Raw genomic sequence first — 27,290 nt, forward strand, 5'->3', positions numbered from 1 at the left:
ATGTTGTTAAAAATAGTTGTTAATAATGGCATACTTCCTTTTGCATTTAGGGTATGTCTCCAAGAGGCTTTTTAGTAAGTCTGGTCATGATCCAATTTGTGTTTGGTAGATTATTTCTCTGTGGTAACAATGCTTTTTGGCAATACCTCTTATACCATTGGAAAGCCTGTTTAGTTCCCTTTCAAATGGTGCCCCATTTGTAAGGAACATGCATTTGTGGGATGAGCAGCAGTGCTGAGTATGTGGGTTGCACCCACTAAAGAATTTGCCCAATCTTCTCTGCCAGTGTCAAACAGCTTATTCTGCCATTGACTCGTTTGGTGTTTGGATGATTGAAGTTTGAAGTTTGAAGAAACATGACATATTGGCAATTCAACAATGTATTAATTTCACAAGCAGGAGCCTCAGTAGTGTATGGAAGAACCATTCACAGCCACAACAGCCTGGCACCTCCTCCTCATGCTGGTAACACACTGTTGTGGGATGGCATTCCATTATTCAACCAGCATTTGTCGCAAGTCAGCCAACGTGGTTGTGTTGGTCACTCTGGCCCAACCAGCACGCCCAAGCTGATCCCACAAGTGTTCAATGGTATGCAAGAAATCAACTATATAAAACTTAAATATGGGCCGTTTTACAAAAATGGATGGCTAATTGCAAATTTGGTAAGACTGTGTGCTGGAGTTAAGCGGCCGGTGCTGCCTGTGTTGCTGCCTCGCCGCCCGGCCTGCCTTCCTCAACAGACCCCGGCCTGCTGTGAGCTCGATTGAGCTCCGGCACGGCTGCTGCAGCCCACAGCACCTCATACCCGCGCAAAGTCACCATTTGGGCTAATGGACTACTACCAAATGCCGCTGCCCTGACAAAGCTCCAGGGCCTGCATCTCCTCTCTTCCTGCTAGCTAAATGGCCCGTGTGAGAGAGCGCGGTCAGCAAGCTTGTTACACCAGCAATCTCTTACTACATGTTACACACATGTCACGCCACTTAGCTATACAACATATACCTAAATGTCTTATAAAGCTAACAACGGTGTCCGATTTCAAGTTAATGAATATTTGTGAGCTGTAAGGGTTTCGTTAGCTGCGACTGTCCCTTCAATCCTATGTGTACAGATTGCGGCTAGTTAGCTTCATTTTTGGTCGTAATTCGAGTATATTTACAGTTTGAATTTCACCACGCCACTTATACAACATCTAACTAAATGTTTTATTAAGCTAACAACGGTGTCCGATTTCAAGTTAATGAATTTTTGTGAATTCCAGAGGAATTCTAAGAGGAGGCTAGCTAGCTCTCATTGGTAGAGCTCCATCCAGCTGCAGGCTCTATCAATGAGACTCACGGACAAGCAGCGTTTATTTCCCCAATCGTTTGTTTAAATAACTCAACACATTATAATTACACACATTAAAAGAGTAACTGGAACCTGTGGTAAGAGAATGCTGGCGTAACAAACTCACTGACCGCGCTTTCACTCACATACACCGGGCATTTAGCTAGCAGGAAGAGGGGAGTTGCAGGCCCCTGGAGCTCTGTCAGAGCAGCGGCGTTTCGTAGTTTATTAGCCCAAAACGGTGACTTTGCGTGGGTATGAAGTGCCGTGGGCTGCCAGACGTAACGGAGCTCAATCGAGCTCACAGCAGGCCGGGGTCTGTGAAGGGAGGCAGGCCGGGCGGCGAGGCAGCAACACAGGCAGCACCAGCCTCTGAAGTCCGACACACAGTTGGACAAAATTTGCAATTAGACATACATTTTCGTAAAACGGCCCATATTTGACCTCTACATAGTTGATTTCTCGCATAAAAAAGTCTCAGAAGTGAATTTAATGGTTAAAATACCATATGAACAATGTATACAATTTCTGAGATCTGCACGACCTAGATTCAGAAGACTAACTGATCTCAGGTCAGTTGTGTAGCCTATGCAAAGGTTGGGGCGTGACAAACAGACTAGAGCCAAATGAGGAGGAGCCGCAATAGTTGACGTCAACTATGGGGCTCGTTGAGATTCGCCCGTTTTCAGAGGCAGTTTCAAATAGTGAGATTTGCAGAGAAAAGAGGTGTCAATGGGATTTAGAGGTTCTATGCATGTCCTAGTTACCCACTAAACTGTCATTATTCAACTATGACAAGGTAAAATCAGTTTTGCATTCTATCACCCCTTGAAGTTGCCCTATCCTATATGAAAGATGGCGGCGCCACTGTCGGCTGCTGCCGCTTCGGCTCATGATGAAAACAACAAGAACACCTCTGAACCGTCTGCTTACCAGAACCTAGTCCTCCACCAAACAGTTCAGGTTCTGGCTGCAGGGAGCCATAATGGCATTACAGGGCTGCTTTGAAAGTACAGACTGGTCAGTGTTTAGAGAGGCAGACACTAACAGTCAGGGCACAGACATCAATGAGTATGCTGATCCAGTTACATCTATAAATGCATGGAGGATGTCTTTGTCACAAAAAACATCATAGTCAGAACAAATGAGAAACCTTGAATGACAGCTGATGTGTGATCCCTTTTTAAAGAAAGAAACGCTACTTTTAAATGTGGTGATGAGGTTGCCCTTAGGTCTGCTCGTGCAAATCTATCAAAGCCATCAGAGTGGCAAAAAAAAAACACTGATTTCTTTAATGATCTCAATAACTACTTTGGCCGGTTTGATGCACTGTACAACACACCATCAGTGAAGGCCACCCCTCACCATGATGTACAGGTGCTGAGCCTTGACCCGGAGGATGTCCTTAAAACCCTGAGGAAAATTAACCCCAGAAAATCTGCAGATGTGGACAGAATACCAATCCAAGTGTTAAAGCAGTGTGCCAAACAATTTACACAAGTCCTTACAGACATTTTTAACACCTCTTTGTGTCAAGCCATGCCAGCATGCTATAAAACCTCAGCCATCATCCCTGTGCCAAAAAAATCTTCCATTACCTGCTTAAATGACTAACGCCCAATAGCATTAATCTCTCTAATAATGAAGGGTTTTGAAAAATTGGTCAAGGAACACATTACCTCCATCTTGCCCGCATCCTTTGACCCGCTTCAATTTGCATAATGCTCAAATCTCTAAACTGATGCCGCCATAGCCACTGCACAACATCTGAGCCTGGAACACCTGGAGGGAAGGAATGTGTGGGTCCGGATGCTGTTCATTGATTTCAGTTCGGTGTTTAACACCATAATCCCCCAGCATCTGGTTAACAAACTGGGGCCACTAGGGATGAATATACCCCTTCAGTGGATTCTTGATTTCCTGACTTAGAGGCCTCAGGTTGTACGAATGGGGGCTAACTCTTCATCTACCACCTTATTGAGTACCGGCTCATCCCAGAGGTGCATCTTGAGCCCTCAGCTATACACCCTGATGACCCATGACTGCTGTGCAAAATTCGACACAATCACATTATTAAATATGCTGATGACACCACAGCGGTGGGTCTCATCCAGGGCAATGATGAGGGCAATTATAGGGAGGAGGTGAAACTCTTCACAATATGGTGCCAAAACAACAACTTGAACCTGAATGTTGAGAAAACCAAAGAGTTGGTGATCGACTTCAGGAGGAATCAGCCTACGCACATATCATTAACAGCGCTGTGGTGGAGACTGTGGAGCACATGAAGTTTCTAGGGGTTCATATGTCTGACTGCCTGACCTGGTCCCTGCATACATACTCCCTCATTAAAAAAGCCAACCAATGCCTGCACTTCTTAAGGAGAATGAAAAAGGCCCATTTCAACCCAACCACCTTCTACAGGGGAACCATTGGGTGTGCTAACCAAGGGGGTAAGCGAGTGTCTGGAATGCATAGCTCCTATGGTGACATTTTGATGCTAACAAGTGATCGCCCGCCGTTGGCATTCCATTGACTGCCATTCATTTTTACGTCACTTTGACAGCGAATAACTTTACATCTGAAGCATTTAAAGACTCCGTTTACCCATTGTTCATTTCTAAAGAAACACGACAATGTATAAAAGACTCCATTACCTTGTATCTCACGTTATGGCTCCGTAGCAGACGTTTTTGTAGAAATAGGCTAACGATTGTGTCATAACCACGAGACTTACTGTTGCATAGTAGAGGAATTACCGTATAGTACAGGAGAAACTCGCAGGCAGTTTGGACTTACATGAGCTGTTTAGGTTTAATTACTAATGTTAACTAGCATTTTAGTTAGTAATAATTAACCTGTTCCCATGTTATCTCCTTACATATACCTACACTCTCAGTCTCTGTAAGATTGGGAATGATTGAGATTTCTCTTGGCACAGCTACCAGAAGACTTACAACTTTCAGACACGTTGCTCACGTCACATTTACGTCGTCTCTCTCAGTTGGAGGCTGCGCAGTAAAGTAAGTGATCACCAGAAAAGTGCTTCTAACAGCCTTCACTGGTCTCCGTCCAGAGCAACGGGATCTGTTGGTCCATTATATATATGTCAATGGTGCTAACAAGCAACATCTCCCTCTGGCATGAGAGCAGCAACGCCTCAGAGAAAAGGGCCCTGAGGAGGGTGGTGCGGTAAGCTGAGAGGACCATTGGGGTAACGCTGCCACCTATTGAGAAGCTGGCCAAACAACACGGCTTTTCAAGGGCAGAAAAAAAATCATCAAGGACTCTGCACACCCCTGCCACAGTTTGTTTTCTCTCATGCCCTCAGTATGCCTAAGGAGTAGGTCTGTGCGGCTCCAACTGCAATCAGACTGTTGAACAGCACCACACTGTGAACTGAGACAATGTGGAACATATGATATACAGTATATATGGGTATGTGTGGGCTATGTGTATACATGTGTATTTCTACATCTCTCATATTTTTCTTATTATATATCATATTTTTATTACATCATATATATTTATTTATAATTGCATTCTTCTAGCTGCTGATGGGGTTTTTTATGTCTGTTTTTATGGTGGTCCAATGTAACGTAATTTCGTTCTACACTGCACTTCCTAAAGTGTTTTTTGGAATGACAATAAAATAATCTTGAATCTATCGCAAGGGCCATATCCAGATCAGTCAAATGCGGCATGTCGATTCTTGGAGCAGACACTTACTGACTGTAGCTGTACTTACAGTAGTATTTCCCATGCTCACAGGTGCTGCCAATCAGGTGCCTTATTGGCACCTGTGGGTACCAAAACAAGTGTTTGGCAATGGCAGAGAAGATTTGGCAAATTTTTCATAGGCGCAACCCTGCTGCTCATCCTACAAATGCATGTTCCTTACAAATGGTGCACCATTTGAAAGGGAACTAAACAGGCTTTCCAACCAAAAAGCATTGTTACCATAGAGAAATACCAAACTTTCCTTACTTTTTGTGTTTATTATTTTAATATTAAGATAATAAGGAGCGGCGCTATGACTATAACTTAATATTGATTTGTACCTGTCTTCAGGCCAGGACCCTCATAAAGCCTGAGAGTTTTGGGGCAGATTGGACAATGTACAGTCTAGCTACAAACCACTTCCTGTTTGGCAAGGGAACATTTGCCGCCTTGCCATGCCCACACCGAATGATAAAAAAAAATCAAAAGCTTTGTGAAGGTCTTTATATTATACTGACCAATTTTTAAGTCAATTGGGTTAAATTTGTAGGAGGAGTTTGTTGAAATATAACCCATGGAATGTGTGGAAATGGTAAAGAATTTCCAAAAAATGCATTTTCAATTAACAATGGCTGACTTCCAGTTGCATTAAGGGTATGGCTCCAAGAAGCTATTTTGTGAGTCCGGTTATGATACATATGCCTACCAAATTTCATACATCCAGATAAATCTCATGGCAGGGGCGTTTTAAGTCAATTTGCCACACCCAAGCCCGACATTGACGGTGCTCGGGCAAAAAAACATTGAATGAGATGGTGTGTTCAAACCTTTTACTGGTACTGTATATGCACAGTATGTATGTGTCTGTGTTCAGTGAATCTGCCCACCTGTAGCAGTTTGTAGAAGTAAGCGTACTGGCGTGCAGTGTTTTTGTACTGGCTCAGGACATCCTGCACTGCCTGTGTGCCCAGCAGCACCTGCACCTCATCCTGCTGGTAATAAAGCGGTGTGTCGTACTCCTGAGGAAGACTGCGGATGTATGGCAGCCAGAATGAAGCAGGGTTGGACCGCTCACACAGCAGGTGGAAGGCTAGTGTCACATTGCCCATGGCCTGTAGAATCCTGTCCTGGCTGTACAGAGGACCTGAGACATAGAGGTTACAATCACTTACAGGATACAAGGATGCAAACTCATCAGGGGTAAAAAAGGTGATAAGATGCTCCTCCTCCCGGGAAGATTTTTTAAATATCAGCAGTAAAATGTGGATTAACTGTCAATTTTAGCATAAGGGTATAGGGAAAAACTCACCCTCGAACAAATTTTATTACTTCTACAAAAGTAATGTAATCAGTAAGTAATCAGGTAAAAAAAAAAAAAAAAAAAAAAACAGTAAAGAGAGTGCAAAGCTTGGTTCCAAATTATCACAAATGTTGCCACCCATCTTGCATTTACTCACACAATTTAATAAAATTATCAAGTAGCCCAAGTCCACAGTAATTTGAGACTATTCAAACTCTGTTAGGGGGAGTTTAAAAAGTAATTTTCATGACCTTTAAATGAATGTACTACTAGCAAAGTAGAGCAAAGCTGTATCGCATGTGTGCTATTTTGTGTGACATATAGGCCTGTTACTTTTTTTGCTGGACCCAGACCAAGTGACTCTTGAGATATGCACAGATCACTTAGATGACCTATTTTGGATTCAAAACCGCAAAGACACAGACACACTTGAAGCTTATTCATTAAATTATTACCATCATTGGTAAGTGCAAGTTAAGTTAATTTATACACCACATTTAAACACAGCTTAAGATGACCAAGTGCTATAAAAGAACTTTAAAATGAAATTAAAAAGTACAACACACACATATTTGTCAACAATAATTGATATGGGACAAAGCACAGTATACATGATAACAGATTGAAAAATGAATGGGCCACAAAAGGCGAGTGAATAAAAACGTGTCTTTAGTCTTGCAAACTATACCACCCCTGCTTTACTACTGTTATTAACGAGCTAACACTAGCTTGTCATGCTAGTCAGCTGGATAACGAGTAAACAGCAGCACCAGAAGAGCTACTGGAGGGACGTTACGTTCCTCACTTCAAAAGGGAACAAAAGTAGGATTCTGTAGTGACTTTACCCTGCTGTTGAACTCCCTTCCTTCTCATCAAGGACTCCAACATGTTTACGTTTTAGGTGCTGAATCCTCACCGTGGTGCGCCCGTGCCATGCCATGTCGCTTTTGCTTATCTTGCAATTAACACTTTTTCAATTTATTTAGTGTGAAATGCTCCCACACCTTGGATGACTTTTTTTAACTCAGCGACTGAGTGGCGTAATATTTGCACGACACAACGAATCGATAATGAATGAATATCGGCGTGCGTTATTCTCCAGCGTTTTAACGCTTTTTTTTGTGTTCACACCCATTTTCGCTGACGATGAGCCGAGTGAACATGCAAATTCATTCCCTGACATTAGATGGCGCTTAATGTAAAAGAGAAATACCCCGGTACACAAGGTGGCGATTGTCAAACGTTTGTGGGAAAAAGTTACAAGCCTATGTACATGAAAGACAATTAAGTGAAATGAAACTCCCCATCAAGGCCCATTTGCTCTGCAATACCACTCCAGGGCTCGACATTAAGGCTTGTCCGCTTGTCCGGGACAAGTGGATTTTTTGTAGGACAAGTGGAAGAGAAATTTACTTGCCCCACTGGACAAGTTAAAACTCAAACAAAACAAAATGCCACTCATTTCGTCAATGTTACAGAATTGAAACAAATACATATTTTACCCCACAATCCCGGGCAGCGGGTCGGCGGGCCGCTAACGTTAGACCCAGCCCGCTGTTCAGCGCATTCTCCGAAAGCGAAGCAGCATGAAAGCACGGCGAGCTAGCCGGTGTTAGCTTGCTAACTCCACCTTAACGTTACCTCCTCGCCACATCGTTCACAGAAAACAAGCTGAAAACAGAAGTCACTCGTGGCGATACCAATGTGCTTTGTGTGGATGAAGCATTATATACGTTATTATGTGCCACTCATTCCGTTTATGTTACAGATTTTACTTTACCGATTTGAAACAAATACATTAACTAACGTTAGACCCAGCAGCAGCGGGAGAGCGGACCGCTGACGTTAGATTCAGCCCACTGTTCAGCTCCTTCTCTGTAAGCGATACAGCAAGAAAGCACCGCGGAACCGGCAAGCCAGGCAGCCGGTGTTAGTTAGCTAACGTTAGCATGCTAACTACGCTTTAACGTTACCCCGTCCCCACATCGTTCACAGAAAACGAGCCGAATAAAGCTGTCACTCGTGGCGATAGAAGTGTGCTTTGTGCGGATGAAGCATGAAGTTAATTTGACTCCTGACGGCTGGCTCTCTGTCTCGTAACGTTACTAGCTGCTCCGCTACTCGTTTGTAGCGGATTAAATATCAGGTAATAATCAACTGTAAAGTAGCTACACCTTTTTAAAGGATCCCTTGGTAAGTGAAATTGTAGAAAGAAAAAAAACAAACACGCCGACACCAACATTTAGTGGCAAAATCCATTGTTATGTCTACAAAATTATTTTAGATATAGTATAAGTTCAAGTCACCACTACCTCTGGTCAAAATATTGAATTAGTATCTCAATATATTGACTCAGTATCTCAGAATATAAACAAAGAATATCAAAGTAATGAGAAACTATAAAATATTGACTTAATCTGAATATATTGGCTTAGTATCGTAATATATTGACTTAGTAAGTCAGAATATCTCAATATATTGACATAGTAACTGTTGTTTCTACTGTTTAAACTGAATTGTATTAATGTTGATAGTGTTTGGATGCTTTCAATGGTTTCTTCCAATTCTGCATTAGCAAAACACAAAAGAAATGTGATGAATCTTTACCCGGACAAGTGACTTTTGTTCATGGACAAGTGAAACGTAAATGTACTTGCCTCAAAAAGTTAATGTCAAGCCCTGCCACTCCATAGCAGTTCTCTTTTGTCAAGATTTTTGTAGTCGCTGTCGCGTTTGTCATAAAGTGCTTTATGTTCCGACAACATGGATGTATTAGACACCAACAAGACCAGCGCTCTATTCATCTTGCCTTGCATCTTCCTCGTCTTATTTCTTCCCGGCAGTGTAGACGCTACTTGGCGTATATCTTCTTCGCCGTTACGTATGTGTGCTCGGCAAGACCGTTTTGTGTTTGAGTGCCCCCAAGTTGTGTTTTACTGTAACTTCAGAAGCTCCAGACACGTGAGCAAAAGCGCCAATCTCATTGGTCGGATAGTTTTTGACGCGGTGCGTCAAACCAAAAAACGAACCCGAGGCGTGTTTTTAAAAATTACGCTTTTACGCGTGTCGTTTTTCGCGTCGGTGTGCACACTCACATTGGCGCCCTTTGTTTAGTCACGAGGCTTTAAACGTCGGCGAATATCGCGTGCGAAATTTGTCCCGGTGTGAACAGGCCTATAATGTGCACACACTGAAAGTTAAGACTAATCTCACAGAACGTCAATGGTAGAAGAGATTAGACGTGCAACAACCTCCTAGGTATTGATTTGGTGATTTCCTTTCAGCCTTTTTTCACCTGTGTTTAGGCACATCCTCTCTCAAAACGATGCAGAAAATCTAGTCCATGCATTTGTAACTTCAAGGCTGACTATTGTAATTCCTTACTATCAGGTTGCTCGAACAAGTCCCTTACGACTCTCCAATTGATCCAGAATTCTGCAGCACGTGTACTGACAAAAACTAAGAAGATTGAGAGATCATATTTCTCCTGTATTAACTTCTCTGCATTGGCTTTGAAGGATTTAATTTAAAATCCTTCACCTGACCTACAATGATCTCAATGGTCAGGCACCATTCCTATCTTAAAAAGCTCATACTATAGTACCCTATTGCCACACTAGAGCAGTGCGCTCCCAGAGTGCAGAGTTACTTGTGGTTCCCAGAGTCTCCAAAAGTAAAATGGGAGCCAGAGCCTTTAGCTATCAGGCTCCTCTCCTGTGGAACCAGCTCCCAGTCTGGGTTCGGGAGGCAGACACCGTCTCCACATTTAAGGGTAAACTTAAAACTCTTCTCTTTGATAAAGCTTATAGTTAGGGAGTGAGGAGTTGCAGAGTACACCTAGACTGGCGGAGGAAGGTGTGTAGCTGAAGACACGGCACCCCCTCCTTAACTCTGCTTCTCTTTGTTGTCGGATTCATATACCAACCCTTTGTAGGCTGGCTCAGGTTTGCCTTGGACCAGCTCTTAGTTATGCTGCTAACGTTTTAGAATGCCAGGGGACTTCCTTTGACACACTGAGCTCCTACCTCTTTCCATCTGTGTGCATTCATGTCTCAGTACTCATCCAAGTAAGAACTACACCACAGAGTTAAACATACCCGCCACCGAGTTTAAAGCCAGCCTCGGCTGGTGCATGTGAATGATGGTCTGTCTTCTCAGCGCTTTGTGATTAACTTAAGAACAAAGCACTGATACACCTTGGATCAGATAGGCAATGCTGACCAAACAACAAACAAGATTTGGTCTTCAAAAAAAGCCTATTTCCAAAAATGAGTTTGTAAAAAGAAGGAGTAGTCTTATGTTCGGGCCAATACGGTACTTATCTGAAGTCCTTACCTAGTACAGAGTTCTGGGCCGATTCCACAGTCATTAGCATCTTCCTGGGAATCCACAGGAATAGTTCCTCTGCCTACACACACACACACACACACACACACACACACACACACACACACACACACACACACACACACACACACACTTTTAGAATGTTGCATGGAAAAGTTGCAGCGGTCTGAACCACTAGCGGCGCCAGGATTTTGATTGTAGGTGGGCCTCCAGAACACTGGATGGGCCAGTTAAAATAAGCCCAAAAAAAAAAACGTGTCAGAAAAACTCTTTCCCCGATATGTGTGTGGCTAGGAATGTATGGAGTTTGGGCTGGCTTGCAGGCTCATCTATTGATGACAGGTCCAGCGGAGGTTGTAACCGGTCTTCTTGGGGAACGGAGTTTGTGCTAGGTTGCTGAACCCTGTCTCCTCCTATAAACACATAAAAAGCTATCATAAGTTACCTCTGCCTACTGCTATTATTATTATTATTATTATTATTATTATTATTATTATAATAACTTAACGGTTAGCCTACTTGCCTTGTTGGTGTGAGGGGGTGGCTACGGCAGGACTTGATGGGGAGAGGGCAGCCGAGCAGGATGGTAACTCGTCACTTGTAACCGCGTTACTTAAAATGGCACGAGTTTCCTGCTCCTCAGAGCGTTTCTTGCTGAATTTAAATGAAAACAAGCTGCTTTGCTTTGCATTTCATATTAGCTAACAGCTACCGTCTGTGTCTGTCTCACTGAGCTTGCTTGAAAAGCTTGTGCGCAAACGTCATTCATTTCATTGGATCACTTGCTGGTGACGATGCAGCCTGTGGGCGGGCTTAAGACTCCACATGTGGGGTAGAAGCCGCTGATTGGCTGAGAAGCTTTCACTCAAAGCTTTCCTCGGGCTGCTTATTGGATGAACTGCTAGAATGAAAATCACTCACTACGCACTATAGGTCTGGGTCAAAATGGGCGGGCCCAGACCTAAAATGGGTGGGCCCAGGCCCAATGGTAGCGCCGCGGGTGATCTGAACTGGCCAGTCTAAGCTTGACTCAAGCTAGCTGATGGCGACTCAGTTTGTCACTAGAGGCTGGCTTTAGAATGCAAGGGACGTCACCTGTTTCAACAGCCACCATAAAGTCGGAGGTAAGAACAGAAATCATAGATAGTTCCATTCTTATGTACTGGGAAGACAAACTATTATTGCTTTAAGTCAATATTTTGTCTTGATTCTGTATTGCACTGGGAGTCAATAGAGTGGTTTAAGTACTATACTAGAAAAACTTCAATAATAAAAATGACTGCCACTGGTTTGAGCTTACCTTGATGTCTCTGGTGGCTCGCAGGCCGAAGCCCTCCGTTCCAAAGTTGGCAACTGTGAAGCTATCACAGGAAGCTCCATTTTCTTGAGCCCAGGACATCAAGTCTGGGAAGTAGTCCTCTCTGCTGCCCTCAAACACTACTGACATACCTGAAAAAACACACACACACACACACACACACACACACACACAACTTTTATGTTCAACACTAAACTGAAGCCGGACTTTAAATGACATCAAATCTAATATTGTTTATTCCTTAAAATGTATTTAGTACTGTGGAATTAACTTTTTAAAAATTATTCATCTGAAAAGGTAAAAATATTGTCTGTATACACACATACTCACCCTTCTGTTTTTTGCAGATCTTCTCCACTAAGCCTCTGATCTGGATGTACTCCTCCCACTCTTTACCAGCAGAGGGTGCTGCACTGCTGCATTCTGGGGAAATACATGCTGACCATAAACACCTCAACTCTATCTCTTTAAATTAACAGTACAGAAACACACACCTTAACCATGACATGTTAACCTGAAAACATACAAAACATATCTAAACCATGACACCATAAAGAGCAACGAATACTTACCAGAATGTGTAATGGCCTTAAGAGCAATATTTTTGTTATTGTTATCATGGGGGTTTTGGCCATGTGTTAAATTTGTTACACTTGAAGGTATCTACATAAGAGTGACATGACACTGTCATGAACGTGTCATAAACATTATTAACAAGTCATAAACGTTAAGTGTCATTAAATTTTTGTCATGATAAGTTATGGTTAGGTTTAGAGATAGGGTGACATGACTGTGTCATGACTGTGTCATTATGTAGATACCTTCAAGTAGTAAGGGTTACCGTTAAACAGTGAGGACTTCACTAATAATGAACTTTTACTTAGTCATACAACAAATTGATAGAGCCAGTAAATGTTTGTGTGGATTAACGAACAATACAGACAATATTTTAGTTTTAGATGATCTGATGGACCTTTACTCAAGTTTTTCTTTTTAATTAGCATGTTCAAAAATATCCTAACTCCTTCATTATTGGACCTAGCCAAGTAATCTTGGTGTCTAACCACATGTTTTCTGGGTCTATGAATCCATTGGACTTGTCTAAATTGCACTGACATGATGACATACTTATGGAATACATTTTGTGAGATTACTGTAAGGTTTTATCTTTTTTGGGGTGAACCAGAGATGTAAACGATTTAGCCTATGTCATGTAACTCCTATTCAGTATGCGTTTTTGGACACACCCTTTTTTTGCTAAAACACAGACTTGACATTCAATGTAAAAGTTATTCCACCCAAAAGTAACTTAAATCACTTTTACCCCCCACCACCACACCCCTCCGTGTGGTGGGTAAAAAAAGAAAAATGTACACTACGGTCAAAAGTTTTAGAACACCCCAGTTTTTCCAGGTTTTAATTGAAATTCATGCAGTTCAATGTCTTATTGTATTCTGAAATGAAAGAATAGAACAAATGAACAATTTAAGTTAAAAAAAGAAATCCTGGAATCAATTTATAAACCAAAATGTAGTCTAAATTTTTGCCATATTTTGGCAGATATAACAGCTGAACACACTCGTGGCATTCTTTCAACAATGGAAATCAAATATTCTTCAGAAAGTTCTTCCCAACTCTGTTGCAGAAGTTCCCATAAATGTGTGGCTCTTGTAGGTTGCTTTGCTTTCACTTTTCTGTCCAGTTCATCCCAAACCAATGGGGTTTAAGTCTGGTGACTGTGCTGGCCACTCCATGTTTTTAAGCTTACCATCTTGTTCTTTTTTCCTAAGGTAGTTCTGGCATAGCTTGGACTTATGTTTTGGGTCATTATCTTGCTGTAGGATGAACCCCTGACAAACTAGGCCCATACCAGAGGGTACTGCATGGCGCTGCAAAATGCTGTGGTAGCCGTTTTGGTTCAGGGTGCCTTTCACTCTGTACAAATCACTAGGGCTGGGCGATAAAACGATAACATGTATCGCGATAGACACATAATCAATATCAATGGAAAATGCGGTTGATAAAACGTTCGATAACTTGTTTTTCTTCATCAGAAGAAACCAGAGGTTGTGAATCAAGTTTGGTTGCATGAACAAAGGCACTCACTCTCTGGCAACCTAGCAACGTGGGGAGTGACACTCTAACAACCAATCATGTAACAGTATCATGTTTGGTTGCGCCACATCGCTGTCTCGTGTTCTTCAATAACAGAACCGGCGTGGAGTGGAAAGTGAGTGCCGCAGCGAGCGAGGAAATTGTTGATAAAACAGGAAAAGTCAGTATCGCAGTTTTGGGGATTTTATAAGTCTGACCGTAGTCAGACCAATGTAAATCAGACCAACACTGGTAATACCATAAACTTGTTTTACCACTTTAGCGGCGCCGCACTTTGGAGCACAACCGTATTCGCCATCAACGTCCAACAACATCTGCAGCTGCAACTCGGCACAAGCAGCAGACCGCCATGGAGAGGTACTCTGCATCAGCGCCTTACTAAACACTACAAGCAGCAGACCACCATGGAGAGGTACTCTGCATCAGCGCCTTACTAAACACTACAAGCAGCAGACCACCATGGAGAGGTACTCTGCATCAGCGCCTTACTAAACACTACAAGCAGCAGACCACCATGGAGAGGTACTCTGCATCAGCGCCTTACTAAACGCTACAAAGAAATAACGGAGGCCGACATGCTGGGCACTGTCCAGAAGCCAGGTTACCAACCTAGCACTAAACCTGCAGAAAATAGTTCCTTCTCAGGTTTCTTATATTTAGCTAACACTTTGCACTATTTTATGACACTTTATTAAGCATTTCTTACTTATTCTTTAATTTTGCACCTTAATGTTAAGAGATAATTGTTAAGTGTTCATTGTGATTTTAGACCTGTTTACATTTTAATTATTTGAGTGTTTTCCATGGTTGTGTTGACATTTCTGCTTTTATAACTGAGGGGATTATAATCGGAGCAGGGTTAAGTTTAAAATAAAAATGTTTAAATTTAATATATTTTTCTCCTGGTCCTTATTTTAAGTAGGTCATAAAAAATATCAATAATTATCGATATCGACCGATATAAAAAACTTATATCGTGATACAGTTTTCAACCATATCGCCCAGCCCTACAAATCACCAACCGTGGATCCAGCAAAACAGCCCCAGACCATCACGCTTCCTCCTCCATGTTTGACAGTTGATGTCACACACTGAGGAACCATCCTTTCGCCTACTCAACGGCGTACAAAAATCCTGCGTGACCAAGGCAAGCCTCTTTTTACGTCTTAGCAATGGCTTTCTTGCTGCAACTCTACTTATCAAACCTGCAGCTCGAAGTCTTCTCTTTACAGTTGAAACTGAGACTTGCTTATTACTACCACTATTAAGCTGTGCTTGAAGCGGTTGTCCTGTGAGCCGCCTATCACGCAAGCTGTTGACTCTCAGAAACTTGTCTTCTGATTCTGTTGTGGCTTTGGGTCTGCCAGACCTCTTCCTGTCAGAGTTTGCCCCAGTTTCTAATTGCTTTTTGATGGTGAAGAATACTGTACTCACTGACACCTTGACTTTCTTCGCAATTTCTCCGTAGGAAAGACCAACATTCTTAAGTGTTATGATGGTCTGTCTCTCTTCAATTGTTAATTTTCTTTTTCCCGCCATTTTTATAGCAACACACTTTCTGCAGTACAATACTGTTCATACAATGCTCACGAGGGTACGGTACCACAGTGTGTTCCAACAATACTTTTATCCAAACAGAGGGGGTTGTAAGTAATCCAGACCAGTGTGAACACCTGGGGGAATTGGTAGCACCAACTTTCAAAGCTTATTTTATTATTTATTTTTATGTCATTTTATGGGGGTGTCAAAAGAACATTAGAAAGATTTCTAATACATGACAAAGGCCAACAATGTGAGTGTATTAAGAGAGGATGACATTGTTGGATTAGCTTGAGGAAAAAGTACACTCCAAATGCAATTTTGATCATGAGTCATATTGTTGTAAACCAAGAAATTTGCCCCATTTGCTGTAAAAACTTAAGAGATGGCTCTGATGTGGTAGAGGTTCATCAGAAGGGAGCTGATGGACAGAAACCACCAACACTAGGCAAAACGATACGAGAAATATGGAATTTTATTATTAAATTGTAATTGCCCTTATTTTTCGCAGAAATATGCTTGTAACCAATTGCTTTATATATATATATATATATATATATAAAAAATATAAATAATTGTGCTTGTAATCAGTTATTTATCATACAAATATGCTAATTAGATTATTAAATGGCCAAAACATGTATAAGGTACCAGTATTCATGGTGTAGCAGGAATACAAAGGAGTAATGGTCTTTTTAAGGATTAATTTAATTTTGAAAATGGGGCCTTTCTTGAAGTCCGTCCATCCATCCATCTTCGTCCTCTTATCCGGTGTCGGGTCGCGGGGGGAGCAGCTCCAGCAGGGGACCCCAAACTTCCCTTTCCCGAGCAACATTAACTAGCTCCGACTGGGGGATCCCGAGGCGTTCCCAGGCCAGGTTGGAGATATAATCCCTCCACCTAGTCCTGGGTCTACCCCGAGGCCTCCTCCCAGCTGGACGTGCCTGGAACACCTCTCTAGGGAGGCGCCCAGGGGGCATCCTTACCAGATGCCCGAATCACCTCAACTGGCTCCTTTCGACGCAAAGGAGCAGCGGCTCTACTCCGAGCTCCTCACGGATGACTGAGCTTCTCACCCTATCTCTAAGGGAGACGCCAGCCACCCTCCTGTGGAAACCCATTTCGGCCGCTTGTACCCTGGATCTCGTTCTTTCGGTCATGACCCAGCCTTCATGACCATAGGTGAGGGTAGGAACTCTTTCACCCCTCTATCTCCAAATCAAATTCTTACTACCTCTGCCCGCCCAACCACCTGCCCCCTGGATCCTATCCCTTCTCCAGTCCATTGCGCCTGACCTTCTTCCTTTCCTCACTCATCTCATTAACATCTCCTTGTCAACTGGCTGTTTCCCCGATGCCCTTAAAGAGGCAAGAGTGACCCCACTACTCAAAAAACCAACACTCGACTCGTCTGATGTAAATAACTATAGACCAGTCTCCCTTCTTCCCTTTCTATCTAAAACTCTTGAGCGTGTCATTTATAATCAACTCTCTACTTATCTCAACCAGAACAACCTTCTCGATCCCCACCAGTCTGGCTTCAAGGCTGGTCACTCAACAGAAACCGCCCTCCTTGTCACTAAGCAGCTTCACATCGCTAAAACAACCTCTCTCTCCTCCATCATCATCCTTCTGGACCTTTCTGCTGCCTTTGACACAGTGAACCACCAGATCCTCATTTCGACACTCCAGAATCTGGGTGTCTCAGGCTCTGCGCTCTCATTGCTCACATCTTACCTGTCAGACCGAACCTACCGGGTAACTTGGAGAGGATCTAGCTCAGAGCCTTGCCCACTCAAAACTGGGGTTCCTCAGGGATCAGTCCTGGGTCCCCTCCTCTTCTCTCTGTATACCAACTCCCTCGGGTCTGTCATTCAGTCGCACGGCTTTTCTTATCACAGCTACGCAGATGACACCCAACTAATTCTTTCCTTTCCCGAGTCTGACACTCAAGTAGCACGTATCTCGGCCTGTCTGACTGACATCTCTTCTTGGATGTCCACTAACTATCTGAAACTCAACCTTGACAAGACTGAGCTCCTTTTCCTTCCAGGGAAGGGCTCTCCTACCCAGGATCTGACTATAACAATCGACAACTCTGTGGTAGTCCCCACCCAGACTGCTAGAAACCTGGGTGTGACACTTGACGACCAACTCTCCTTCACTGCCAACTTTGCTGCAACCACCCGATCGTGCAGATACATGCTGCATAACATCAGAAGGATACGTCCCCTTCTAACGCAGAAGGCAGCTCAGGTTCTGGTTCAGGCTCTAGTCATCTCACGTCTAGACTACTGCAACTCCCTCCTGATTGGCCTGCCTGCATGTGCCATCCAACCCCTGCAGCTCATTCAGAACGCAGCAGCTCGACTTCTCTTCAACCTCCCCAAGTTCTCTCACACTACACCGCTCCTCCGCTCTCTTCACTGGTTACCAGTGGCTGCCCGCATCCGCTTCAAGACAGTTGTACTTACACAGGGCCACGAACGGATCAGCCCCAGCTTACATCCAGGACATGGTCAAACCATATACCGCAACCCACTCACTTCGCTCTGCATCAGCCAAACTGCTTGCTGCCCCCTCACAGCGAGGGAGAACTAATCACTCAACCAAATCCCGACTGTTCACTGTCCTGGCTCCTAAATGGTGGAACGAGCTCCCCATCGACATCAGGATGGCTGAAAGCCTACACATCTTCCGCCGAAGGCTAAAAACACATCTCTTCCGACTACACCTCGGATAAAATATAAAATATATATATAAAAAAAAACAAAAAAAACTCTTGAACCTGCACTTTTATACGTTTCTTTGTAGCTTTGCTTATTTAAAGCTAATGTACTTGCACTTACTACTTGTTGTCCAGAGTTTGGACCTTCTCAGTTGAATGCACTTAATTGTAAGTCGCTTTGGATAAAAGCGTCCGCTAAATGACATGTAATGTAAATTCCGTCACTCACAGTTGAAGTGTACCTATGATAAAAATTACAGACTTCTACATGCTTTGTAAGTGGGAAAACCTTCAAAATCGGCAGTGTATCAAATACTTGTTCTCCCCACTGTAACAATAATTTATTTCACCAGTAAGTTCCTGTTAAATGACAAAAACAACCACTGGATGGGAACAGAGCATCAGAGAGAAGCGCAGGCATTTCGGTGGCAACAAAATCCGCGTTGCAATTCGTTCCGGTAGATAACGGTCGTTAAGACACCGGTGCCGTATTAGCACCGGGTATCTTGTTTTCTGTCAACGATGTGGCGAGGAGGTAATGTTAAGGCGGAGTTAGCAAGCTAACGTTATGGTTGCCGTTTTGGAAGTATTATTAATACATGAAGTTACAGATCAGGGTTCGCTACACTGTGCAAGAACAGGCCGAAAATATAATTCAATTTGCAGCAATTCCTGAACGTCTGAGAAGTTTTTTGCTTTTTCTCCGCCAGTCATCATGATTTGGTGTAACAACTGCCAGTGTCATTCATATACTTATCAGCATTCACGAGGTGCTTTGCATTGACTATTTATGGTTAAAAATGGGGGTGTACAGGGCGGGATAAGAGGCTGATCCACGTACACACACTTGTAGGTAATCTCTGATTTATGAAGAGAACATTGCTTACAGGTGTGCGTACACACGGTTTTATAAATCTGACTTTTCTTTGGCGTACGCCATTTTGGGCATATGTACACTTATAGTAAGGATCCTACGCACAGTTTTATAAATGAGAACCCAGACCTCTGAAAAGCCGCATATTTGTATCTTTATGTGAGGAAATGGGAGCAGCGCTTAAAGCCTTATTGCTCCACACGGAGGTCCGATGGTTGTCTCACAGCAAAGTGTTGGCTCGTGTGTATGAGCTGCGGGAGGAACTTAACTTAACCCTTGTGTTGTTGTTTTCTTCAATGCCTTTTTTTCAGAGTTTATTTTTGCTTTTTACAACGTTTTAAATTGTTAAATTTTTCTTCTACACATTTTCAGCACTTATTTCTACATCACATATTTTCTGATATAATACAAAAATTTAAAACGGGTCAATGTGACCCGAAGTCAACACAAGGGTTAAAGTGTTTTTGACTGATGAGAGGTGCAATGATGGAAAGCTACTTGCATCTGATGAGTGGTGTCCAAGGCTGGCATACATGGCAGATATAGTTCAGCATCTGAATGAACACACGAATGCAAGGCCAAAATGAAAACCTGCTCACAAGCACAGATAAAATAAATGGATTCCATCCAAAATCTCTGGCAACAACACTTGGAAAATGCCAAGCGGGACATGACTTTGCAGGAGCAGGAGGGACTAACTGAACTGAGACTGAAGATAGTGGTTTAAAGCTAAGCTTTGCTGATCTACCTTTGGACAGTTTTTGGTTGACAGCGGCCAAGAGAGAGAACAGAGCTATTTCAGCATTGCTCCCATTGTCCACAACATATCTTTGTGAGCAGAGCTTCTCAAGCATGACTGCTATAAAAAAAAAAAAAAAAAAAAGCGACAGAGCGGTTAAGGAACTGCTTTGTGTGTGCCTTTCTTCAGTTCCTGCCAGGATATCAGCTTTGTGTTCATCTAAACAGGTCCAGATTTCACACTAAGTGAGTATAAACAAATTGAGAGACTACATTTTTTTATTATATATGCACTGTATTAGGCTACAATGTGTCATTTTGTAACATTTTTGGTTTGGTTGGATTTTTTTTTATGTAAAAAATGTGCTGTCGCTCAAAAATGGTATAAAAACACTGGTCTACACAACTGTGTGAGTCGACTGACTTCAAAAAGTTTGCCACTTTTCTCGAACCAAAGGTCAAAACACCTGTTCATGTATGTCTTCTTTAGTCTATTGGCTATTTTTTCCTGGCACACGTCACACATCTTGCACTTAACCCTTTTTAATTTTTGTTTTATATCAGAAAATATGGGACGTAGAAATAAGCGCTGAAAATGTGTAAAAGAAAAACAATTTCAAAACGTCGAAAAAAAAAAAGGTTGACGGAAGACAACACAAGGGTTAATACGGCGTCTTGTGTAGACCGTTTACATATTTGTGCTCATCATATGTACATTTTATGTACTGGTGTTATTGCTGAATACATTGTGAATGCATATTTCTAAAATTGTATGATGTTTTTGTTGAGTTATTATTACACAATACTTTTTCCGACCAAACGCATCTGGACATCCCCAGATCATATGAAGGAAGTACCCTGGATTCCCTGGGAGCAAAACAGGGATTGTCTGGTTTTCATCAGAAATAATTTACAGGGTGTACAATATATTCTCCAGACAAAATTAGAATGTATCATTTGACGATTAGGGTTTCTTGAGGAAATTAAAATGTTGAAAACAACTCTAGGCCAATTTCTATCAGAATGGAGTAATGATACGTCTTTTATAAATATATGGTTAATTGGCAAAGGTTTATATGTTGCCTTTATCAACAGGGAATAAAGGAAAATGCCGATGAATTTAAATGTGGGTCTTGGAGATACCAGGTGGCAGAAAGAAATTTAAAAGGATGATAATTGACCCAAACTTAAGATTACAGTGCTTGAGAGAAATGTTACAGTGTACTACATCTTGCAGTCTGTGTGGGAACACAAACTTCTGTAAAATATCTTCAAATAATAATAATAATAATAATAATAATAATAATAATAATAATAATAATAATCTTCAACTAAGAGTGCAGAGGGCAAAGGGTAAATGCCCAGAAGTAATATTTAAAATTAGGGAGATTTTGGCAAGTGGCCTGCGCATTTTCCCCTTTATAAAGTGGAACATTTAATCAAGGAAGTTTGGCTTTCCAAATAAATCTAGATAGCAGTGAATTCAACCTATCCTAATATCCCACTGGTGGTGGGAGAGGTATCATATAGCTGAAAAAGTTTATCCGAGGATCAAAATTCATTTTAATTAAAAGTGTGATTTTTTGAGTTTGGAATTTTAGTCCACCTCTCCAAATCTGATTCAACAACGCTTTAAAATAGAATTAAAAGATTGTCATGTGACCTAAAGGCAGACTAGTCGGGTGAATGGTGATCTTCATATAATGTTCTGTTGTATTTATCGTTTTGATGATACTGACCAGAGACATTTGTGCTCAGCAAGGACAAAAAACATTCTGGATGCCAAAAATGTCAAACTAATAAGTTAGCGGCCGGTGGAGATATTAAGCGGCATATGCTCCGTGGTGGAGACGCAGCTGAAAAGGGCCAAGATGGCTGCTGCTGTGGCCAGAGCAGAAAAGCAACAGGCTAATGACATGTCGCCGGTAAAATATTTCCAGCACTAGAGAAAATCTCAGCTGAGCTAGAAAGGCTGAAGGAAATTCGCCGCTCCATCGTTTCAATGGAGTCAAAGCTCTCCGGCCTGGTCATCAAAGTGGAGGAGGCTGAGAGTTGCATCGAGAGTTTAGAGGCGACTGAGAGAAAAAAAAGATGGCATAATCCTGCGGCTAGCAAGAGAGAGGTCGACATCCTCTGGGAAAAAAATTGAGGTTTTAAAAATCGATCCTGACGCAATAATGTCCATTTTGTGAGGATAATTGAGGGTAAGGAATGAGGAGATGCAGTGAAGTTTTTGGGTAAGTTGATTCGGGAGTTGCTGGAGATTGAGGGGTAAGATTCAGAATCATGTATCCTGCCAGACTTAAAATAGACGCCAGGAGCTTCCGGTTATGGCGGCACGGTGAGCAGACGTGGATTCTCGTGTCTGTTGCTAATATTAAAACAAATACTACAATAATCCCAATTGGAGTAAAAACATCACAACTTGAAACAATAGTTGTAATACAAGTTAATATAACGAGAAAAGTAAACCAAGACAAAGATAAAACAGCTGGAGGACTTGCTTATGAAGAAAATGAGCCGGCGGGACCGACTCATAATGAAGAAAGAGGTGCACACGTTGCAGTCAGGTACCGACAAAACTAAAATCATGGACAACCCCTCCACAATGGGCATAAATGAAGGCTATACAGTCATTTAAAAATGATTTTCAGCAATTAAAAATGGTCAAACTGCCATTAGAGAATGCAGCTGCCGCATTGCTGAGGCTGCATATCCACAGCAGAGGACAAGATTGACATGCTGCAAAAAGTTGTGGAGAAACTTGAAAGGACGACAAAACTCCTACATGTTAAAGCAGAGGACTTGGAGGGCAGAATACGGCACAATAACTACGGCATTCTGGGTGTGCTTGAGAGTCAGGAGGGCTCAGACCCCTGCTCTTCCATGGAGAAGTGGATGGCTGACATCCTGGGAATATCACCCCCGGTTCTGGAGAGGGCCCACCGAATCACAACACGGCAAAAGTCCGACAATGCTCCGAGAACATTTATTGTGAAGTGCCTAAACTACAAAGAGAGAAAACTGCGAGGGCGAAGAAAGAGGTGATGTACAAAAACAGCTGTGCGACAGGGGACTCATGAAACATCGGATCATCTTCCCCGCCAGCCTGCTTTTGATCAACGAAATGTTAAAAAGCCACAAAAGACTCAGAAGGCCTGCACACATTAAAGGACTCGAGGCAGTTATGGGTCACTTTTTAGGTTACTTAATGTATTTTATGTTTGCAAAATACTGCATACAAAAGGCGTATATTGTCTGTATGACACAAGTAGTATTTCTGGAAAAGATGTGGATTAATTTTAATATTGTATTTAGTATTGAGCAATGTGAACAGGAGTTTTATGAAAATGCAGCAGTAAAAGGAAAATATTGAGGGGTTTAGTGCTGCCCGTGTGTTCCAGTTGGGCATGTTCATGTCTGGGGTTAGGGACATTTTCTCACGGTTTATTATGGTACCAACTTTATTCATTAACCATAATATCTTCTTGTTTTATCCTCCTTGGCAGTCTCAAAACATGACTATTAAAAGGAGGATGGCACCAATATGCAGAGACATATTTCATGAAACTGTATAGGCCTGCATAAACTGACCAAAGTAAAGCAGGTTATGAACAGGTTAAAACTTTTAAAAGCCAAGATTAGAAGACCTATTAACTAATGAGACAATTAAGATAAGACGAAGGTGGCCAGGACAGGTTATATCATCTTTGTACTTAATCTATTTCACTGCAGATTGATGATGTAACCCAACGGTTGATTCATAATAATACAGGGCAACGTTTTGTCTACAAGTCTTAACGTACACGGACCAACTGACGTCAATATCCATTTTTTTAATTTCAAAACTACCAGGCAAGTGTATTATCGCAGGGGACTTTAATTGCGTTCTTGATCCAAGTGAAGATCACACAAGAACAAGGAAAGCATTACATCACTTTATAAACAAAATTCATCTAGTAGTGGATATATGGATTCCTGTTGGTCTAGTGCTAACAAAAGCCACTCTATAATATATTACTTTTTGGTGTCAGCAGAACTTCTTTCAAATATCTGAGGCTGCCATTATAACAGTAAAGTCATATCAGATCATGCAGCTGTATCGCTGGTCTATGTGGAGCCAAAGTTGATACACAAATCCCCTAAATGGAAATTTCAAACAAAATGAATTGAGTTTGCTAACCTAACGTCAATAAACGACCATGGCACCCGCCACAAAGAGTCCACACATGCTTTCAGTAGCGCCTGCAGCAACTCAAACCCAGCCAGACCGGAGATGCTGCCTGATCCTTTGCCGGGAGCTAGCTGGTAATATTAGCATACGTCGCTGTTGCTGTGTTCTAGTTGGTGCAGCCGCAACTGCTGTTTGCTGCTGTCTGCTCTCCTCCCAGCGAAGTATTCTCCTAAAGCCTGGGAGTGAAGCCGAGGGACCATGGGGTGCACTAATAATTACTAGATAACATAAGCTAACTGCAAAGTCAGCCTCCCCATACCACGTTCAAATGCTGCTTGCTGAAAATTGTAAAATCATTTCAAAATGAACGCAAAAAATAGCTGATATGAAATCTGATATTTGGTAGTGGTCTGGTAGTGGACTTGAGGAGGAAGGCACCAGTGAACCCTGTCTCCATCCAAAGTGTCGGTGTGGACATAGTGGAGGACTAAAAATACCTGGGAGTACACACAGACCATAAGATGGACTGGATTAAAAATTCTGAAATACTTATCAGGAAGGGGAGGAAGCTAAGGTCCTTCAACATCTGTCAGAATATGCTGATGATGTTTTATGAGTCTGTGGTGGCTAGTGCTCTCCTGCAGGCTGGGGCAGCAGTCAGAGTGGCAGACTCAACAACTCAACTAATTCACAAGGCCGGTGATGCTGTTGCTGTGGAGCTGGACGCCTTAAAGACAGTGGCAGAAAGGAGGATACTGTCCAAAATACACTCCACCCTGGAAACTATAGCCTCACTCTGGCCTTTTAACATAAATTAAAACAAGCATTACTGTAGAATAACTATGAATTATTAAGAGTGCAAATCCAACTAAATTGACTTAACTCATATTTGTAGATTCAGAATAGTATTTGTGTTTGAACAAATCATTACAATGTGTATTTCTGTTTTTGCCCTCTTTTTTTCCTGCGGGGCCAGTAAAAATATACAAGGGGCCATTAAAACCCTGATCTACTGGGGAAAACAATGTTATGTTGGACCCTGGCACTCATCCAGGCTAGTTGGTCTCATCCTCACAATTGCTATTGATAAGCAGTATCGGTTGACAAAATCTGATACCCATCGCTAGACATTACTGACTGTGAAACTGTGTTAAAGGTCCCATGACATGGTGCTCTTTGGATGCTTTTATATAGACTAATACTGTATCTGAAGTCTCTTTTATATAGGCCTTAGTGGTCCCCTAATACTGTATCTGAAGTCTCTTTTATATAGGCCTTAGTGGTCCCCTAATACTGTATCTGAAGTCTCTTTTATATAGACCTTAGTGGTCCCCTAATACTGTATCTGAAGTCTCTTTTATATAGACCTTAGTGGTCCCCTAATACTGTATCTGAAGTCTCTTTTATATAGACCTTAGTGGTCCCCTAATACTGTATCTGAAGTCTCTTTTATATAGACCTTAGTGGTCCCCTAATACTGTATCTAAAGTTAAGGCTGAGCAATTTTATCGATTCTGCGATATAAATCAATATTTTTTCCCCCAAGAAAGTATCGATTTTTATGCCGCGAGTATCGATACATAAGTCCCATTCAAATCCCCCGTGTTTACCCTCGTTCACGTTTCAGGAAGAGCGATTTGGTCAGCCAGCCACTAGTGTCGCTGTAGAGCAGCCAACGTCAACAAAGCTTCTGTAGCCTACAGCGATGCCCGAGCTCCACACACACGGCTGAGCCGAGATGTGTGTGCGTTAAAACACACACACAGCTGTGCCGAGATGTGTGTGTGTTGAAGGTTAAAACACGCAGCACCTGACTGGGAACGATACAGAGTTACCAACGGCCGCTGGGGCAGATGAACTCACGCTGGTCTCTTTTCTGTAAATAGGCTACAATTAAACCTTCGTGAGTAGAAAGTCAATACTTATCAATGCACTCACCTGTGTAGACCGGCATAAACATGTAGAAAGCGATATTTCAATCTGCTCAGTCCACCGCGCTGTTTTACGCAAACACAGTTCTACTCTGCAAATAGCGAATTTTTACAAACAAGCTAAAACAAAAGCTGTCGGTTTGTAGTCTAACTGTTTATCTTAGGTTGCCGGGAATCTGGAAATTTTGACAAATTCTTGTAAACCTCACTGCTGGCTGAACAAACCAAACCCTCCGCTATAGAGCGGACAATCTGGAGCTACTTAATATGCACGTGAATGACGCGATCGTTATGTTCGAGTGATGATGATGGTTGTATTATTTTTGCAACATTGTTTCAATGCAAATGAGGCATACATGACGAGTGCATAGCCTGCTTATCAGTCCATTCATCATTAAAGCTGGGCTTTTGCACGTCAACTTTTTGCTTCAGCGTCTTTGTCAGTGACATGTTTACCTGACAACAGCCTCTCTTTCTGCAAGCATTTTCCACCAATCAGGGTGCTGCATACTACAATAATGTTTCCATTAATCACAGACTTTAACCATCACTCCTCAGTGAACTGCCTCCTAGTCTGAGATCTTTTTCTAGTTAAAGAGCCAGTTATCATTATGGAGTTTCCACGTTTTTTAAGAGTTTGCTCACACTAATACATGTTAAAAAATAGTAGGTGGAGGGTGGGGGTGTGGCCTTGACCAACTGCCACTTTTCTCATTTGAAAGCCATGATGTCTCTCTCTCATGGGTGGGCCAAATTCTCTGGGCGGGCAAAGCAGAGAAAGGGGAGGTAACTTTTCTCCTTATGACCTCATAAGGAGAACATTCCTGATTGGCCCATCTGAGCTTTCATTTTCTCAAAGGCAGAGCAGGATACCCAGGGCTCGGTTTACACCTATCGCCATTTCTAGCCACTGGGGGACAATAGGCAGGCTGGGGGAATGCATATTAATGTTAAAAACCTCATAAAAGTGAAATGTTCATGCCATGGCACCTTTAAGGGTGCAAAAAGCTTTATTTTAACTTTTAGCACAGCCAGGTGATGAACTTTAAGGCATTCTGATCATCCACAAAATCCTAGCCCGGAAATAGTCCGGTACTCACCAGTATCAAGTACTGCCACTTCTGATTTTTGTCCACATAAGTACCCTTACTTCTTATTGCGTACCGCCACCTCC

General features: G+C 42.2%; 1 protein-coding gene across 1 annotated transcript in view; it reads right to left on the reverse strand.

Moving 5' to 3' along the window:
• setd3 (SET domain containing 3, actin histidine methyltransferase) overlaps positions 1-27,290 on the reverse strand; it is a 72,760-nt gene that overhangs the window by 39,666 nt on the left and 5,804 nt on the right. Inside the window, 4 exon segments of the mRNA XM_028566348.1 lie at positions 5,940-6,196; positions 10,688-10,760; positions 12,000-12,148; positions 12,348-12,440. Of these exon segments, the coding sequence (XP_028422149.1) occupies positions 5,940-6,196; positions 10,688-10,760; positions 12,000-12,148; positions 12,348-12,440 (572 nt within the window).

This window comes from Perca flavescens, chromosome 20 (assembly GCF_004354835.1).
Source record: "Perca flavescens isolate YP-PL-M2 chromosome 20, PFLA_1.0, whole genome shotgun sequence".
In the NCBI taxonomy this organism is placed as follows: Eukaryota; Metazoa; Chordata; class Actinopteri; order Perciformes; family Percidae; genus Perca; species Perca flavescens.